The 21,149-nt window shown below is 40.5% G+C and overlaps 1 protein-coding gene across 1 annotated transcript in view; it reads right to left on the bottom strand.

Annotated features, from left to right (window-relative positions):
* Window positions 1–21,149, bottom strand: part of FAT3 (FAT atypical cadherin 3) — a 575,495-nt gene that overhangs the window by 189,880 nt on the left and 364,466 nt on the right. The window contains exon 4 of the mRNA XM_055283247.2: window positions 11,376–11,437. Coding sequence (XP_055139222.1) covers window positions 11,376–11,437 — 62 coding nt within the window. The remainder of the gene's footprint in view (window positions 1–11,375; window positions 11,438–21,149) is intronic.

The following is a 21,149-nucleotide window of genomic DNA, read 5'->3' as shown; positions in this document are numbered from 1 at the left end:
TAGGTTTTCCCAATTTTGAAGGCTGGCATTGTTCCAAGATTCTAACCTATTTTCCTTGGCTCTGACGTGCAGGGCTCTCCTGATTTATTTTCATGACAATGTTCTGCATCCTTACGCTGACAACTCTCTTGGTATTTCAGTAAACCAGTCTTGCCACAAAATAGATGAGGTTGGTAGCCCCCAATTTGCCACAAAAGCAAGGCACTTGAAAGGTCTTGAAACAACAGCTCATTTGAACAAAGCTGTCTGCTGCAAGCAGGAAGCATGCCAAAGTAGTTTTTCCTGATTATTAATAGAAGCACTTGAGTTGAATTCCATATTTTAAACTTGCTGTCATTACATTTTAAATTTTCCCACAGACAGATTTGAAGTCCTCAACTGGGTCAAACACATCTGATATTAGGCATGAGCTTCAGTGGCTTCTGAAGGCCTCGATAAAATTAGACTGGACAGATCATTCTGTAGCTCCGAGAGTGTGTACCATAAAATAAACTAGGAAAGCAACACAAAGAAAAGAAGGAAAAGGAGCTACAGAAGTAAAGGGCAGAGAGTCAATTTACCATCATTGCACTATGGTGAAGAAGCCAGTCTGGGCTCCTAGGATGGGGGATTCACAGTCAGGAGTTCTCATGATTGTCCAGAGCCATGCCGGAAACTCCTAACCTCTTCTCTAAGAAGGTAGAAGCCACTTGTGCAATACCAGCCCTTCAGGGTAATAGGCTCCCTCCCACCAACGCCCAGAACTCAGCCAGAGGTTGAGGCTATTACAGCTGCTTGGCTCAGAAGACCAAAAGGAAGCAGCAACATAGCAACACATTCCGAAACCATTCACAAGTGAAAACAAAGCAGAGTCTCAGCTCCCTACGGCCTGTGTGCACAGCTCAACAAGCTGTGACCTGCCCAGAGCAATTATCTGCCTGTGTACCACGGGTGAGCAGAGCAGTCAAAACTGGCTCATTTCCATTGCCAGGAGGAGCCACTGGGTGGAAGGACCTCCCTAGATCCAAGTGAACTGGTTTCATCTACTGCTGCTCTACTAATTAGTGTTCAGGTTTAAGGAGAAATAAAACAAACACAAACTTTCACAAACAGGTAAATTAGAGGTGGCTATTTACAGAATCAAAGACTTATTCCAGACAACTCTCCCAATAGATATGTGTTTGCCTGCAGCTTATTAATGAGTAGGTCAAACAGGAGCACAGAAAAGCAAAGTTAAAAAGTGAAGAGCTACTGCCAGATGAGATGCTCACACAACTTGAGGTACCCCAAAGATCCACAGCACCCTTCCGTTCCTTGGCTCAGATAGAAATGCCTGTGCGGACAATGTTCAGCTGAGATCCCAACCAAGTCCTCATATGCGGTAATTTCCAATGTCAACAGAGTCTCCTAAGACTCAGCCATAGGCTCATTTCTTATTTATTTTTATGGGCACATTTTAAAAGATGGGTACATTTTAAAAGATGTGAGGTGAAGGGAAGATAAGAAACTAATTACATCCTACAAAATATGTGAATTACTTACTTCATTCTGAGAGGATTACAAATTATGAGGCAAGTAAGAAATCTTCCTTTCTATCAAATGTTGCAAAACAGGGGTTCGTTGGCTTACAGTGTTTCAAAAAAAATGACGGAGTTGTCAACATGTAATATAGAGAGATGTGGAATGCAAATGTGATTTGTTTTTTTTGGGAAAGAAATTAAGACTTCCTGCTGATACTGGGCCTACCTGCTTCCACACCTGCTGCTGGCAGTGCCTCTTTAGAAGAAGGGGCAGGTAGAATCCACTGTTCCTCCCCGTCCACATCCCCACCGCCCCCACGCATGCTGCTCCTCTGAATTACTTACCTACCCAGACCCATGGGCATCTTGTAATCTCTGTTTTGAATGTACTAGCTCTAGAATTAATATTTGCTCTGAAAGGTTTTTCTGTATCAGATTCAATATTTACTCTTTAGACAATAGGGAAATTTAAGTAGTACATCTTCAATTTATACTGGTGGTAAGATCTCAGAAAGGATTATTCTTAAGGGCCCATACCAACCTGGACAGTTCTGTAAAATTAGGAATAGTAACCCTCACTCCCATCTCATAAGCATTCCACCACTACTGCCACCATTACTACCACCACCACCATTAACACCATCTCCACCATCACAATCGTCACTACCATCCTCATCTCCATCATCACCACTGCCACCACTACAGTCACAACTGCCATCTCCTCCACCACAACCACCATCACCATCACTGCCACTACTATCACCACCACCACCACACCACAACCACCACCATCACACCACCACCATCAAACCACCACCATCACACCACCATCACCACCACCATCACAACACCACCATCACCACCACCATCACACCACCATCACAGCACCATCACACCACCATCATCACACCACCACCATCACAGCACCATCACACCACCACCATCACTACCACCATCACACCACCACCATCATCACCACCATCACACCACCACCACCACCACCATTACACCACCACCATCACCACCACCAACACACCATCATCACACCACCACCATCACCACCATCACACCACCACTATCATCACCACCATCACACCACCACCATCACACCACCACCATCACACCACCACCATCACCACCACCATCACCACCACCACCATCACCACCACCACCATCACACCACCAACACCACCACCATCACACCACCACCATCACCACCACCATCACCACCACCACCATCACACCACCAACACCACCACCATCACACCACCACCATCACCACCACCATCACCACCACCACCATCACACCACCACCATCACACCACCACCATCACACCACCACCACCACCACCACCATCACACCACCACCATCACCACCACCACCATCACCACCACCACCATCACACCACCACCATCACACCACCACCACCACCACCACCACCACCACCATCACCACCATCATCACACCACCATCACACCACCATCACACCACCACTATCACCACCACCATCACCACCATCACACCACCACTATCACCACCATCACACCACCACCATCACACCACCACCATCACACCACCACCACCAACACCACCACCATCACACCACCACCATCACACCACCACCATCACACCACCACTATCACACCACCACCACCAACACCACCACCATCACACCACCACCATCACACCACCACCATCACCACCATCATCACACCACCATCACACCACCGTCACACCACCACCACCAATACCACCACCATCACACCACCACCATCCCACCACCACCACTAACACCACCACCAACACACCACCACCATCACCACCATCACACCACCACCATCACACCACCACCATCACATCACCATCACACCACCACCATCACACCACCACCATCACACCAACACCACCACCACCACCACCACCACCATCACACCACCACCATCACACCACCACCACCAACACCACCACCATCACACCACCACCATCACACCACCACCATCACCACCATCATCACACCCACCACCAACACCACTCCTTGTTTAGCTAGACTTGGTATGTCAATGGCCATCCCTAACTAGCCTACTAAAACCTTTTGGGGGGATTATTTAAGAATGACATGAATTTAAAAAAATCTCCTGCTTAGGAGGTATTTGTTCCTGGGCAAGAAGCATTCTTGTAGGTAAAACACTTGGATTTCTGAGAAAGGTATGCTGGCAACACTCACTGAGAAGAATGGACGAAGGAGGCACTCAGGAAGCTAGAAACTTGAAGGCAGGGAAGGAGTTAGGAACCCATGTATGCCACAAGAGGGCCTTCTGTGGAGAGTTTTAACTTGGAAGATAATTCTCCCTTGGGATATGGAGCATGAAGCACGGGAACCCTCAAATTTAGACAGAGATTTTTCTACTGTGTTGTAGTTGCTGCAGTCCCTAATAAAGTCTGATGCATTTGCATAGCCTTGTGAGGTGGTGGTGTGAGGAGGGGTAGGTACAGGCCAGTTGGTGAAATCTGGCTGCTTACTGGTCTGCTAGGGCTGCATAACCAAGGAACAGAGACTAACATGCCTGAAATGACAGAAATTTGTTTTTTTACAGTTCTAGAGGCTAGGAATCTGAGAAGGTATTGACAGGGCTTGGTTTCTTACAACACCTCTCTCCTTGGCTTGTACAGACAGCTGTCTTCTCCCTGTCTCTTCAAATGGCCTTCCCTCTGTACATATCTGTGTCCAAATTTCCTCTTCTTATAAGGACATTAGTCAGCCATATTGGATTAGGGCTCTCCCCAGTGACCTCATTTTAATTTAATGACCTCTTTAAAGACTCTTCTTTCCAAATCCAGTCACATTCTGAGGTACTGGAGGTTAGGATTTTAACACATGGATTTTGGTGGTGGGGGGTGGTGCACAATTCAGCCCATAATACATGATTTACAGTTACTCCTCTGCTGAGTCCAAGCTGGTACCCACCATGTGGACACAGCGTCCTCTCAGATGGGCTTGGTCTTGGAGCTCAGGGCACAGCCCAGCAGCAGAGTGAGCCTTGTCCAGAGCTGGGTGGATGGGGCAGGCCAGAGTACCAGGCTCTGAGGATTAGCTGAGGGGGTGGTGGATGGACAACTAGAGTATGAGAGAAAACCCGCTCTTCAGATGCATAGAGACTGATCCTTGAGGCTGAGTTAACTTGACACCTGGGTCAATCCATTATTACAAAATGAGAGCGAGAAAAGATGATTCAATTTGCAACATTTCGATAAGCTGATGGATATTGGTAGCCATATTTGTTCCATAAAGAGAGAAAGACCTATCCTGGGTACTGCCATGAAGTAGTTGTATGACCTTGGATCACTCTCCTCTTTTCTAGGTCTCAGTTTCTGTATCTATATAATGTGAGAGCACAGTTAGGAATATACGAATTAATAACAGTTTCTTGATGCCAAGACAGCAGCTAACGAAAGTAGCTCCCTACTTGATCTGCAGTTTAGTACTCTAGGAGACCTTACTGTGAAAGTCAAAGGAAAAAATGTCCAGTGGGAAAAACACACTAATTCTAAGAAGAAAATCTTAGTACGTGGCCTAATGCCAGGCCTTGAACAGGCATTTGATAAAGCTTTTATGAAAGGAAGTAAAAACAGAAAGAGTGCATATCTATTAACTATCGAGGTTGATACAATAAGAATAAGCAGGTGAACAAATGAGAGAATGGAAGGAATGAGTGGAAAGAGGTCAGCAGCTGTGTCACAGGGCATTAATTGTGTGTAGTGCCTCCTGGGAGCTCTGGAGCACAGAAGGTGTCATCAACTCTCCTTGTGATGCTGATGCCTGTTCCATGCTGCTATTTTTATACACAGACATACCATTTTTTGAGGGCCCATGGATACTTCCTGCAGAGTTTTCTGAGGGTGGCAGAAAGAGATGCCTAAGGAGAGAAACTTCCATTTTTCTTGAAGTTAAATTACAAAACTGTAGACTGTTTAATGGGTTGAAATGAGCCTGCAGTTCTTCTCTAACAGAAATTATCATCATTTTAAAAGTAGATGCTTTACCAAAGAAAGAAGCTGTTAAGGGTGTACTCTCACCAAAGAAATCAATTTGCATCCTAAGGCAAGAGAAAATGTTATAAAAACTTAATAAAGAGCAATATTTTTTCCCTCAGAAAATAAAACTATAAAAAGGGATGAGAACTTCAGACAGGAAGAAAAAAATATTCACGAGTTGTATGTTACAGAGGACAATGGATGAGTTTGTTAAAAAAAGACAGATACTAAATAATATACATTCCTATGGATCTTGCCTATTCCTCTGTAATCTGTTATTTATACTGACTTCAGTATTACATTTAACCACATTCTCTGGGCTGTTCCAAATTCTATGCATACATATGACATAATTGCTCATCCACTGTCTTTACACTGGTTACTGGGCCTTGTCAGCTTCTTTTTAATTTTTTTTTTTTTTGATTTGCAAATAAAACACTCTCTGTGTTCTCTTTGGGAGACTTTTATCAGAACCATCCAGCCCTGAACAGAGAAGCATTTCAAGATCAAAAGGGAGGCAAATAATAATCTTCAGCAAGCAAGATAAAGATTCACACATAATTAAGCCAGGACTATAGGATTATTTAAGTAGATGTATCTTTTAAGAATAATCGAAGTGCTATAAGCTTTTCAAACTGCTGGAGCCAGTTCAGGAAAAGAAAGGGAACTGGCAGTGTGTTTGTGGAGGACAAGGGGAGGAGGAAGGAGATGGAAAAGAGGGAAAGGGCAAGCGATAGGTGACCAGTGTCTCTGTGTGCCAGGTCTTCCATGCAGTTTATCTGTGAGGCAAGTTTATTAACCCCATTTTCCAGATGAAGAAAAGGAGGATCAAAATTAATTTAACTTGGCAACGCTCATGCAGATGAAAAGAAGCCAAGCATGCCTTCTCTCTGTCTCTACGTCCATGCTCTTTCTTGCATGTTAATTCTCTCCCCTTCAAGGTCTCATTTAGGAGTGAAATAACGTCTTTTAATGTAAGCATTCATTCACACACTTATTGAGCATCCCTTGTTTCCTGAATGCCTTACAGATGCTTGTATACACAGATGAGTAAGACATTCCGTGCTGACCATGGCTATCATTCATGGAACATGTACTGTCTAACAGACAGCGTCCTGAGCATGCTTCACCTGTCATTTAATCTACTCTTTATACCAACCCTATGGTAGGAATTGTTATCCCCACTTTACAGATGAGAGAAAGGGAATCCAGAGAGGTTCAATAGCCCATATAAGCTCTGTGAACAGTACCAAAATACAATCACAAGCACACCTGAATTTAATATCTGAGCTTTCCCACACTACCTTAATTCACTGTCTTGATAAATCAAGTTGCATGCCCACAGGGAGCTTAAACATCTCATAGGTAAAAAACAAGGAAAGAAAACCAAAAACACCCACCCAAAACAACAAAAAAACACAATCCATACAAGTGATTATATAATAAGAAAGAGTTAGTGCATTTATTTCCTATTTCACAGCTGCCTTCTCTGATAATGAAGTAATCAGGGCTAAAGTCACAACCAAAAAACTAAAACGTTAATTCACTGTTTCATTTACATGTCCATTATCAACTCTTGGCATCTGTATGCTGGAATTAGTCTTCTATCTCCACTATAATCATTAACTGGGTATCAAGGAAGGTATATGACTTTGAACAAATGATCTAAAAATTCTATATTTTGAGTTTTATTGTAGGAAGAGAAGATCAGGCCAATATTTTCACATAACAGACTTCCAAACTAGGCAAGAGTTAACACTTTAGAATTCACTGAAGTATAAGCTGTACTTGTGAATTTGCCTACAGTTCTTTGCTGCTCTTGTTGCTTTAGCAAGTCTTTGGATTCTGATAATGACAACCCTCCTTTTATAGTAACAGATTTTAGGCAAATGCTCTACAGACTGAAAAACCCTTGCAGCCCATACACCATCAAGCTAAATATCTTAAACCAATGTATAGATGGAGTGTCAGCAGTATACAACTAAAGTGCTTTCTACAATGGGGAGAGCAAACTACCAACAAATCATTAATGTCCTCCTAGTTATCTATTCAGCAGTGTACCTGCCAGGTCAGCTTCTAAATGGGTCCTTTCAAGAAGAGTCAATTTTATTTTATTGGGAAGGACAGATATGAAATAGAGCCAGAAGGTTAATATGAGTTTAAGAGGAGCAAAAGGTTATCTTGGCAATTAAACACTCTCCAGGAGGTTAACTACCTATATCAGCAGTTTCAAAATTTTGTGTATAACAGACAACTCTATTCTACATTCTCAATGATATCATTTCACTTATTTTTTGCAGGACTAAGTTAAAGTAATATTCCTTCTATGGTCTATTTAGGGAAAAAAAAGAAATGTTGTTCAAACTCCTGCAGCAATGTCATATAGAAGAAAAAATGTGGCCAAAGTTGTACAATTTTAGAGAGCGAGAGTAAGACAGTGTGCATAAGAGAGAGAAAAAGAGAGAGAGAAAAGACAAAGGGAGAGAGAGATGCAGATTGAACTGGTTTCTGAAAGTCTTAGCAGATTTACTAAATGAAACAGTGTGTGTGGCGAGCCTGGGAGCTGGGTAGGGCAACGAGGTTGCTGGAGGGCAAGTTAGTATGATTCTGATGACCTGTGGTTTAAAAATCTTCACTCTAAAGACCACAGAAAAGCCAGTGTGCTGTTGCCAGCTGAAATCATGATAGGATTTGTGTTAGACCTACTTGATCCACTGCCCTTACCCTCATTCAAACCACTATCATCTCTCACCTGGATCTCTATAAAAGCTTCCCACATTTCCCTGCTGCCACTGGTCACCCTTGGCCCCCACCCCAAGCCTGTCTCTGCCCAGCAGGGCAGCTGGCCATCACTTATGACGGCAGTCACATCATGTCACCCCTGCTTAAAGGCTTTCCACTGCACTCAGGAAAAATTCAAAATCGTTACCACAGTCCCCTCTGTTTGCCTTTCCAATCTGCTTTCCTATAACCTCTGTCCTCCCATCCCCATTCTGCCTTTACACTCTTCATCACAGTGGTCTTGATTCTATTTCTTGAACAGAATCTTGGCATCATATCATCAAATGCCATGTCAAACAAGCCCTCCTAACTAGTCTACTGAATGTTGTCTGTCACCCCCTGCTTTCAGGCACTATCATGGAACCTTCTTTTAGTGGCTTCAGAGAGCTTCTTTCTGAAGTTACAGCATTTATTCATTTCCATGTGCTTCCCTATCCTTCCTGCTCACTTTGTGTCCCCAGGACTTAGGGCAGTCCCTGGTACACGGGGTGAGTCCAGGGCTTGCTACCTGGGGCTCCTTCTGCATTTCAGTGGTCTGGAGCTTCTATCTTTCCTGGATAGGGGAGGTGCTGTTAAATCTTTAGAAAGCGTCTGATATTATGTCACCATGTGATAATACTTAAAACCACAACAATCAACAATGATAACCACACTTTACTAAGCACCTACTTAATACCACTGGACTGGATGTTTTACATGTATTTTATAGTTTAATCTCCCAACAACCCTATAAAGTTGTTAATTGCTATGCTGTCCTACTTCCCTCTGCAGATGATACTAGATACAAGTTGAATATCCCTAAAGTGAAAACCCAAATTCCAAAATGCTCAAAAATCTGAAACTTCTTGAGTGCCAACATGATGCTGAAAGGAAATGCTGAATGCAATATTTTGAATTTTGGATTTTTGAATTAGGGATGCTCAACTAAGAATACTGAAAATATTCCAAAATACCAAACATTTCAAATCCTAAGCGTTTTTTAAATTATTTTTTATAACAATGCATAATAGATGTATATAGTTTCAGGGTGCATGTGACAATTTAATACATTCATGTACTTGTAAAGATCAAATCAGTGTACTTGGGTTATCTATCATCTTAAACATTTGTTACTTCTTTATGCTAGAACCATTCTAATTCTTCTCTTCTAGCTATTTTGAAATATGCAATACATTATTATAAACTCTAGTCACCCAAATGATCTATTTAATACTGAATCTTATGTCTTGTATCACACCATGTTTGTACTAATTTATTAGCTTCTCTTCATACTTCCTACCCCATCCCAAGCATTTTGGATAAGGGGATACTCAACTTGTACTGATCAATGATATTCTAGATCCCAATCTGTGTTAGTCCAAGGTACTAAAACATTACTCAGCATTTATGTAAGTCTGTAAAGGATGTGAATCCATTCAGGGTTCTTTTGGGGAGTGAATTCAAATGCTTGGAAAATACTCTTACTCTTTGCTCTACTATAGATCCGTCCTGTGACAGTCACACTGCACCACAAACCTCCTGATGACAGAGACCACCTTGCAAGGGACCGGGCAGTAAGTGATCTCAGCCAGACTCCTCAGATAATGCGACACCCTTCCTGCTTCCTTCTGGGAAGTAATGGGTTCAACTATCTAAGAACACAGCCTTTCCAGGTGTCCTGGACTGTCTTCTGGAAAGGAAAGAAGCCCATGAATATAACATAAGGTCTTATTTTTCGGGCAAATGTACTTAAGTTCTGGACCAGGTAGGTACTGCAGCCTATTAATAGGATTTTGAAAAAAGAATTACTATAATTATTTTTTTTGGCAGCCTGGAGCCTTTTATCTTTATGAGATGATAGTAACGTTTTAAAAGGATTATCATAGTATTGTATGATGATGATAATAATGATAATAATCCTTTATTATATCCAATGCTTTAAGAGTTTTAAAAATACTTTGATATAAAATAGAAGGTTTGATCCTAAGAGTGATCTTTTGAGGTATAAGGGATTGTAATTGTTTGCCAAATTTCATAGTAGGGGAAACTAAGGTTCAAGGCAATTAAATAGCTTCAAGCTATTCACAGCAGGACAGCTTCAAGACCCAGGTAGCCTGATTCCTAGTCCAGTGTTCTTTAAATAAATCATGACTGGTGAGCTAATTTAAAGAAGTAGACCAGAAGAGATTCTATCATAAGATTTGAAGGGTGTGTTTGTGTGCATGTGCACGTTTGTGTGTGTGTGTGTGTGTGTGTGTATGTGTGTTTGTATATGTGTTAGGAGGGGTGGTGGATTCCAGAAAGTGATTCTTAAGAACTAAAAGATTATTTTAGAAGCGTAGACACATTATAAAACCTTAACAGAGCCTTGAGTTCTAAGCATTGTCATCTGTTTCATATCACACCGTCACAATTAGATCACGGTGTCATACAAAATACCCAGGCTTCAAGCTTCCCAATAAAGACACTCGATGCTTCAAGAAAGAATGTTCTGCAAAGCTCTTTCATATTTATTTTCTCATCTCATAGCTTTTTAATGTCTCTCCAGAAATAACACTTTTAGAGTTGATTTTGCTGCAGTTTCTCTCTTAATGAATTAAAGGAGTCCATCTTATGGTTTCAGCAATAGTCATCTCTGGCAGTGACTCAACCAGCAGCTTTCTTTGTCTCAACTCTCTCTCCAAGAAAAGAAAAGAAAAGAGGAAAGCAAAGCTTCCTCATAAATGGTGCACTTACGCTCTTTCTCTTTTTACATCTGTGGCCCCAGTGGCTCACAGGGCTCTGCTCCTGAACTTTCTTTTCTGATTATTGACACGAGGGCCTGAAGTCAAGGCAGAGACGTTGATAACACCATTGTCTTCAGCAAAAGGCAAAGGCTGCCCTACCACCCTGGGTCAGCACACAGGAGCATGTTGAGAAGAACACACTAGAAATCCCTAAATTCAGAACATAGCAGCCCAAGAGAAATATCTTCACTTTGATATCCACTGTTCAAATATATTGAAGGTGTAGTTTATGTTGAAGGTTAAAGAGGTTTAGTGAAAGTCAGTTTTAATGAATTCCAGTTCCCTCTATGCGCTTACCTCCAGAAAATGTTCTGCCTGCTGTTCTCGATCCAATTTCCTTGAAGTTGTTGTAATCAGACCTGTGTAGAAATGAGAATATTTGACTTTTAAATATCTGGGGAAAACAGCTTACTGAGTGTGGGGAAACAAGTCCAGTTAAAGGAAAAGCAAAAGTGGTATGGAACTGTAACTTTCTAATCCCCCATGACAATCAGAATGGTCTCACGAATTATTCTTAAAAGAAAGTAAAATTTACAAAGAACACCTTAAAAATTGTTTCAGCCTGTCTACCACAGTTGGGGTACATCTCACTTTGGGGATGTAAAAAATCACTAAAAAACTTGTTTTTCTGATAATGAAGAGTTCCAATGATTCATTTGCATATGACACTGAAATTCTGCAATAGAAACCTCATTAAAGATTTTAGAGTTCCTGAACAATTAATAGGTTGTTTATGCTGATTAGATTCAGACTATGAAACAGTACTTTCTTACTTAACTTTTATATGCATATATAATTTTTGTTATACTTGACAAAGAATGTTATTTCTGTAATCGTTACTTGTACACATAATTATTTCAGATTTAATAACTTACACACCAAAGATCTCATACTGTTATTTTATCATTTTGTTTTATGTGTTTGAATCTTTACACAAAATAAGTTCCACATGAAAAATATCTATCTTTTCTTCCAATGGTGTTTCTCATAAGTGAATCACCCCTTTGAGTATAAAGACAAAGAAAAGAAAATGAGAAGACAAAACCTTCAAGGCCTCTCAGCTTATTGCACCAATTTGTCTTTTGCAGGTTTTATTATTCCTTTTGTCAAATGGCAATTAGGAGGTCAAATTTATGTTCCATTTCTTGATTCCACAATGTCCCTAAAGAGAATATGGGGTGGGCTGTTTTCCTGGTATATGCTGATGGACAATGGAGGAACAGAGAAAAATCATATGAAAAGCCTGCTCTCAGTGCTGGTGAGGTAGGTGCAATGTGGAAAGGTATTTCCAGGGGCTGTGAAAGAGCGCTTCACCTCAAGCTTCTGTCTTATACAGAAGTGGTGGGTGGGAGCACACAGATTTTAGAGAAAGCCAAGAAGAGACCACAGGAAATTAAATGGCTCCCCACGGCCTTCAAAATAATATCCCACTCAGAGTAACATGGCTGTTTACAAGCTAGCCCCTCCTCTCCACCTCCACACTCCCCACAGGAGGAAAACCTGTGTTTCCATTGCACAAATGATCTAACTTTCCATGAATTCATTCTGGAATGTGCCCCACAGATTTTTTTCTTTATCTTTTTTATTGTAAATTGACAAGTTGTAGGTGTATACATATATATATATATATATATATATATATATATATATATATGGGGTATATATATGGTGCATATATGGAGTATATATATGGTATATATATGGTATATATATGGTATATATATGGTGTATATATATGGTGTATATATGTGGTGTATATATGGTGTATATATATGGTGTATATATATGGTGTATATATATGGTGTGTATATATATGGTGTATATATATGGTATATATATATGGTGTATATATATGGTATATATATGGTATATATATATGGTATATATATATGGTGTATATATATGGTGTATATATATGGTGTATATATATGGTATATATATGGTGTATATATATGGTGTATATATATGGTGTATATATATGGTGTATATATATGGTGTATATATATGGTGTATATAAATGGTATATATATATGGTACAAAATGAGCATATATATGGTACAAAAAAAATATATATATATATGGTACAAAATGAGCTTATGATTCAAGCATACCATGTGAAATAATTAAATCAAGTGAATTAACATATCCATCACCTACAATACTTATCATTTTTTTGTGGTGAGGACATTTGAAATTTGTTAGCAATTTTGAAATGTACAATACACTATTATTAACTATATTCATCCAAGCTGTACATTACTACACTGAACTAGATTTTTTAAGTTTAGCTCAGATGTTAGCCTTTGCTGACCCTCTTTAACAGGGTTAGGTAGCCATCTGCTCTGCCCTCATGTAACTGGTGCTCTCCATTATTGATCTCTGCCTTATACTAGAATCCTTTGTTCACATGTCAGTATTTCCCCGCTAGACAAATTGACAGAGTTACTTCATGGGAAGGGCCTGTCTTTTGATTCAGAAACTCTGATGCCTACCTAGTACCTCACCTAGAACAAAGAATAGGAACTCATTAATGCTTAGTTAATGAAAAGTTGCTCTGGAAGAGATCCATTGTATTCTATTCTTCAGTTTTGCTACAGACTTGGAATGTGTTTGTTTAGGAGGGTATTGTTTTGTGTGTGGAGGGTGTATTTGTGGGTGGGAAAGGCTTGTGTGACATGTGTACTCATAAAGTTTACAGAGTTCCTCTGTGTGAATGAGCAGTACTAGGCACTCTTGGATGTAAAGAGCTACTGTCCGAGATTAAGGAGGAAAGACTACCACCAAGAAGGTCAAGGAGGATCAGTGACTTTCCTTCCTTAGCTGACCATCGGAATCACCAGGGAAACATAAAAAACATGGATTTTTGTCTCCCTGCTCCATCCCTCATTTACTCTATCAGAATCTCTTGGGGTGAGGCCTGTGACGGTCCTCTGACTCTAAGAGTAAAGTACTATCGAATTCCACTATCTTTCACTAAATCTCACTGTGACTTTTCATTGACCTTACTTCTTCTGACCAGACATGCCCAAGAATGAAATACACGGAGCTGCTCTAGCGTCTAGATCAGAACATTGGGCTCAGTGTGTGTGGGTGTGGGGTGGGGTGATGGAGATAGCCTGTGAGTGCCTGCTGGGGGGAGGTGAGGAGAGGAATAAAGGGCAGCACAGTGCTCTGAGTCACATTGACAGAGGGTCTGTGGGGTCACCCCAGTGGATGTCTAACAGACACATCTGACACCTTCATTTTTGGGCCATTCTATTGGACAAGGTCATATGTCACAGAGGCTCTTTCAAAGTGGGGAGTAACTCTCTTCTCACAAGGCAGGGGAAGCTTTCATGGAGCCTCCCCTCTCCTGTGTGGGGGCTCCTCTATTAGAGTTCACAATAGGAATGAGACATGCTTGTTATATTGAGGCTATAAATGAGTCAAAGGGCTGTTGGCCTTCACCCTGCTGCTCTTCCAGCCACAAAAGACCAGGACCCCTTTGCCCTCTGTTCCCCTGGGGACTCTCTATCATCACAGGTGCTCCTTGCCCAGGGTCACATGGCCACAGCCCATTGTGGTGTGGCTGTGCACAGGGAAGAGGTCAGCTTCCTCTCCTGATGATTCTTAGGGTGATTCTTTAGGACATTCACTTGTTTTCACAATGCCTACATGTAAGTGGGAGAGCTGCAGGGTCCCCTTCACCTTCATACCTTCACCTGGATGTGTTTCTCACATATTGATCAGCCAACACAGAGAGACAGGCTTCCTGAAAAGTCTGAAACAACATACACAACAGTGAACTCGGAGCTGTGAGGAAGACAAGCAGTTTCTGTTCCTGGAGTAGAAAGACACAGGAAAGCCTCTGCAGGTTACAGTTCTCTTGGCTTCTACCACCTTTATTTTCACAGATATGAAATAAAAGGCAAGAAATAAAATGTAAGTTAAAAGTGGAAATTGGTAGGAAATCAGATGAGGTGGTATGGGGATAGGGAGTATCTGCTAATGGGTACAAGGTTTCTTTTTGAAGGGATGAAAATGTTCTAAAATTACAGACTATGGTGATGGTTGTATAATTCTGTAAATATTCTGAAAACAATTAAATTGTATCCTTTGAATAGGTGAAGTTTATTGCATGTGAATTATATGCTAATAAAGCTGTTAGAAAAATCACTAGAAAACCATAAACCCTGACTTTAAGGTTTTAATAAGTCTTTTATATTTGGGAAAGGTAGGCTCTTAAAAATATTTACATGAATGAATGAATGAATAGGTTAGTTAGTTTAGGCCTCAGGCATGAAGAAGGGTTGAAATGAATAGAGTTGATTGGGCTTGTCCATGGGAATCTGGAACATGGAAACATTGAAATTTTACGGTTACAGCAACAACCAGTAGTTATTTGCAGTTGAAAATAAATAAATACATCTTGTTATCAAAATCTTGATAAAATAAATCTTGTTATCAAGCCAGGGTCAGCTAAACCACTAAGGTGTAAAAGCTTTCCTCCTGCTCAAAGTACCTACTTACGATGAGCTACGGCACCTCACCAGCACTGCCATTTTTTACAGTCAGAAAAGAATGCAATGAGCCATCCTTTCTGGCCCAGAGGAATTAGTTAAAATTACCAGTGCTACCTCTTCATTTATAATAACTTTGTTGTAGCTGAATGCATTTGGAACAAATAGAGAATAAGACAACAAGACAATAGAGAACAAGACAAAATACAGAGAATAGAGAACAAGACAAAACAGAGCAACCTCCCTCCTCAACCACTCTGACTCATCACTGGGGAAGGCAACCCCATTCTGTAATCTATACGAGAGAGGTGTGTGCATTACACATGTAACTGTAGACCCACTGGGCACAGTAAATTGGGGACTGACATGATGAAATTGAATTTCAAAGATAAATCATAGGCAAGCTTTTGAATGTGGTTTGGAGATATAAACAAACACATCATTTGATATAATTACATATGCAAACCTCCAATTTAGGAGGGGAAGTACGCCAGTCCTAAGTGAATGATACTCAATAAGGGGGTGGAGGAGACATATGGCTGGAAATGTGCAATTACTTTAAAAATGGCTGCTTTTGATTTTTTGTTATGGAGATGGAAGAATCTAATGACCTCTCTCTGAGAAACAGCCTGAGCATGAAAATGTGGCTGCCTGTTCGAAACAGAATTCAAAATGTTCTAAGTAGTTATGGTCAGAGAAGTGATACTTGTAAGGATGACATCTTTTCCCTGATTTTTCTGCCTGGGTGTCCTGGGTCGCAGCTGTGTAATCTGCTGCCATGACATTCACATTTTCTTTAAGTGCTACTTGAAGTAGTGCAGGTCTTAGCTGTTTCAGCATAATTCTCCAAGACTGTTGGAAGCTGGGTTTGGTATTTTAAAAATACAACTAGAATTATCAGCTTTGTGAGTGACAATTCTTTCCTCTGTGTTCTTCACATCCCATCCCCTATGATTCTCACTTCTTCATGTCTGTACCCAGCTATCTGGTAAACCTTTCACCATCCTTCCAGACAGTTGAGTTGTTACTTTCTATGTGAAGCCCTCTCAGACCTTTCTTTACCTGGCATGTTGCATGTAATTAATTCATCATCTGAATCTCCATCTAGACTACAGTTGCAGAAGGCAAAGGCTTTGGGTCTTTAAACACAACTAAGCCCACAACCTAGATCAATGCCTCCTCAATTTTTTGAATAAAATACTACTTTTGCAGAACACAACATTTTGCTCTAATTATTTGCCAAAGAGTCAGTCTTCCCTAATAGGGCACAAGCAAAAGGGTGGTGGATAAATCTTACTCATGTTGTATTCCTGGTGTTTAACACCGAAACTGGCACATTGTAGGTACCAAGCAAAATTTATCTGAATGAGGTGATGTGGATGTAGTCCTCCAGAGGAGGCCTACATCCTACAGAGTGGCCATAATGGTTCCAATGCATGGGTGTTAAAGCTGTCTGAATGCTCTCCTCCATCCTTTGAATAACTTTAATGTTTTCCTGTTTTTTGGAGGTCATCAGAGCAATTCCTGATAGCCTTTTAAAAATTTTTTTCAGCAGCTGATTAAATATTTTTCATCTTTAATCCTATGCACAAAGGATTTGTGGCCATTCCATTGTTCTGTTCCATCCTGATTTCTAACTAATTTAGGGAGAAAAATAGGAAAATAATAATATAGTTGTATCCAATATTTATTGAGTACTGAATATGTGCCAGGCACCATATTAAACAATTCATATGCATAATCTCATTTTATCTCACAATAGTTCAGATATCATATAGTCTAAGAATATACATTACATAGTTGCTTTTTTAAAAAACAGACCTAATACATGTATTTACCACAACTTTAATTTTTCCTCTAACTCTGAAATTTCAGAGAAATAGGAATTATTTTGACTCCATTTGCAGGAAGAAACAGTTAAATAAACTTGCCTGAGGTTTATTTGTGATTTATGACCATACCACAATTCAAACCCAGGGACTCTTGGCCAGGTATGGTGTCTTATTCCTGTAATCCCAATGCTTTGAGAGGCCAAGGCAGGAGGATCGCTTGAGGCCAGGAGTATGAGACCAGCCTGGGTAACATGGTAAGACCCTATCTCTTTAATAATAATAATTAGACAGGCACCTATAGTTCCAGCTACCTGGGAGGCTGAAGTGGGAGGATGGCTTGAGCCCAGGAGTTTGAGGTTACATTGAGTTATGATTACATCACTGCACTACAGCCTGGGTGAGAGAGAGAGGACGCTATCTTTAAAAAAAAGAAACCCTGTAAACCAAAAACAAAACTAACTCTGGAGCTTCTTCAGTGTTTCCCTTTTATCTCCCTAGCAGAAGATGTGGAGCATTGGCAAAGTCATCTATCTAGGGGCCAGGAGACCTGGGTACCAGAATTGGCTCTGTCAGTAACTGGTCATAAGATCACAGGGAATCATATTCCTTCTCTAGGCCTCAGTTTCCTCATCTATGAAAGTCCTAATGTGTCTTTTCAGTGTGAAGAATGTACAGTAATATAAGGATTATTACAAGAACATCATTAGGCTTCTTCCTTCCCTGCTTTATTCCCTGAGCACATTTTCTTCTCAATGGTTCTGAGACCGGCAGTGCAGGACCTGGGTGGGTCACCCAATCAGGAACAATACATGCTGTGTTATAGTTTTTATTTATCCACAGAATTGACATGAAATTAAACATCCTATGCATATTTCTCAAAAGGAGGAAAGTAAAAATATCAGTTAAGTACGTGCTTTTAAATAGGGAAAATACACACACTGGTTATTCCCACATTTACGATGTCTTCTATAAGATTCTGACTTCTAGAACCCCTATTTCCACCTCTTTCCCTTCAGCCCATTAGGGAGCATTAAAATATTCCCTTCAGTATTTACATATGGACATCAGGCTGTGCACTTAATTTGGAGAGAAATGAAATGCATGCATAGTAAATTCAACTTTCAGGAGTAGAGGAAAAATTAAAGTTGGAGTGAAGAGTTGTATCACATTTCCTTAAAAAATAAACAACTAAGTAATATGTATTCTCAGACTGGATGATATTTATTTGAAAAGAAAAAATACCAGAAAGAAAAAAATATATATACAAGAGCTACAACATCAGTTATAAGGGGGTTAAAAAAAAAAGGATTCTGGAAACTGACCCCACGAGATATGCTTCTTAAGTAAGGGTTGTTTCATCAGGTGTAAAGACTTGGAGTTGCTCAGTTGAGCACATGGTGCTGCTATTAAATTTTCTTAAGAAAAGTTGACAGGGGAAATCGCCCATGGAGCTTAAGCCTGCAAGTTGGACTTCTCTTTATAAATAGAGATTTCCAAGATGCTAATAGAAGCTTTAAAACTGTAAAAGTGAGGGTACATTTTAAACCAAAGTATGAAGATGTTGTGGGTCAAACATGGTTTATGGCTGTTGGTTTTCTGTAATAGATACATTTCATTTCTTTCTTTGCAAGCCAATGGATGGCATTTCTGAATTCTGCCTTAGCAGCAGGGAAATCCCAGGCAGTATTTTTCTGCCAGAAATACTTTTCCCTTTGGATTCAGGATTCTGTAACCGCTACAGGTAGCAAAGGGAACAAGCCATCCTGCAGAGGAAAACTGTAGAGGCTAGCACAGACCTGGCAACTTCCCTTCAGGCCTAGTTGACAGATGGAGTTGCCCACAGCCTGGAGGGAGAGTTCTAAGGTTCAGGCAAGCCCTGCTTCCTAACTCTACTGCTATATTAGATTGATTAGAAGCATTTGGGTCAAGTCCACTTGTCATCAGAGTAAAGGGTAAGGTGGGATCAACAAGGGAGGGAGTAGTGAAGATGATCTTGTATGCCTCCTCCTCTGTATAATCCTCTCCTGTACCCAGTGGTCTTGCCATCCTCATACACACATGCATGCATGCATGTGCACACACTCATACAGTTAGAACAAGAGATGCTGTGTACATGCCTAATTTTACCAGAATACCTGGATACTTCCCACTCCCATCTGTTCTTCCATCAATTCCTCTCCTCAACACGTCTTCATGGCTCTTCCTCCCAATTGCACAGAGCCCTCTGGTTCTGCCTTCCGATGCTGCCTAGATGAGGATGCATTTATGCACCTGAAGAAGTCTCTAGGCTATTAAGTTAAACCATGAATGCCATATTGGATTTCTTCAGAGAAATTAAGCCACAGATGGCGAACCAATACTAAGGATGTCATATGAAATGATGCCATCTTTAGGTGCTATTTACATACCACTGATGTGCATGCTCAGATGTGCAATATGGCACACTTCTCCCCCTTTCACTTTCTGCCAAGACTTTTTTCATAATTCTGAATATTGGATAATCAAAATAAAGAAGCATGTGACTGGCAATCTAAATTCCACTATATAGATGAATCCTAGAGATTATCTAGCCCAGGAAGCATTGTAGTATACTGGCTAGCAGTACTCAGGCTCTGGCATCAGACTGCCTGGCTTCCCATCCCAGTTCTACCTCTAGGCAGCTGCATGTCCTTGGGCAGGTGACTTAGCTTCCTCATCTATAAAATGAAGCTTATTAAATTAAATAATTAAAAATGCTTAGCATGGGTCCTGGCACATACTACATGCCCAAATAATACTATTCTTATTATCAGCTCTAAGAACAGTGCATGGAGTATCATATGTGTTCAATGGTTTAACTTTGCTTCCTTCCCAAAACATTTAATACTTACTCTGTCATCTGACAGATAAGGAAACTGAGGCTTACAGTATAAGGAACCTGTTCAAAGACTGATTTAAAAAATCCCTTTATCCATGCATGGTTACATGTTTTTGAGAGGATCATATATAATACTCTTGCTACTTGAAGCATAGCATGCATTAGCATCATGAGTGCTACTTGGGAGCTGGTTAGAAATGCAGACTTGTAGGCTTCCCCCAGACCTAGATAATGTATGCACAAGAATTTTAAGACGACTGGCTCTAGACCATTGTTGGTTTTCAAACTTGGCTGTGCCCTGGAATCGCCTGGGGAGTTTTAAAAAATACTCACGTCAGGGTTCCACACCCAGAGATTATGAATTATTTGGTATGGGGTGAGGCCTAGGCATAGGTATTTTTTAAAAATTCTCCTAGGTGATTCTAATGTTCAGCTAGGGGTGAGAATGACTGTATATCTAGTTGTTATCTTCTGGATGATGGGGTTATAGTAATTACTTTTATTGGCCTATCTAAATATCTAGTTTTTCTAACATGAACAACACTCAACTTTATGAAATAAAATAATTTACAGGACAATAAAACAGAGGCACCAGGAATAGCCTCCCGTATGTCATCATCTGAATTCCACAACGTTCTGATCTGAATCCTTCCAGCAAAGGACTAAACTATGTGGTTACCACGTTTGTTTTGACTTTATTTATTAATTAATAAATTAATATTTAAAGACAGGGTCTCGCTGTGTCATCCAGGTTGAGTGCAGTGGCATGATCATAGCTCTGCAGGCGGAAACTCCTGGGCTCAGGCAATACTCCCCACTCAGCCTCCCAAGTAGCTGAGACTACCGGTGCATCATCATCCCTAGCTAGTTAAAAAAATTTTTT

The sequence above is a fragment of the Symphalangus syndactylus genome, chromosome 6 (assembly GCF_028878055.3).
Source record: "Symphalangus syndactylus isolate Jambi chromosome 6, NHGRI_mSymSyn1-v2.1_pri, whole genome shotgun sequence".
NCBI lineage: Eukaryota > Metazoa > Chordata > Mammalia > Primates > Hylobatidae > Symphalangus > Symphalangus syndactylus.
This window is presented reverse-complemented; position numbering and strand designations above follow the sequence as displayed.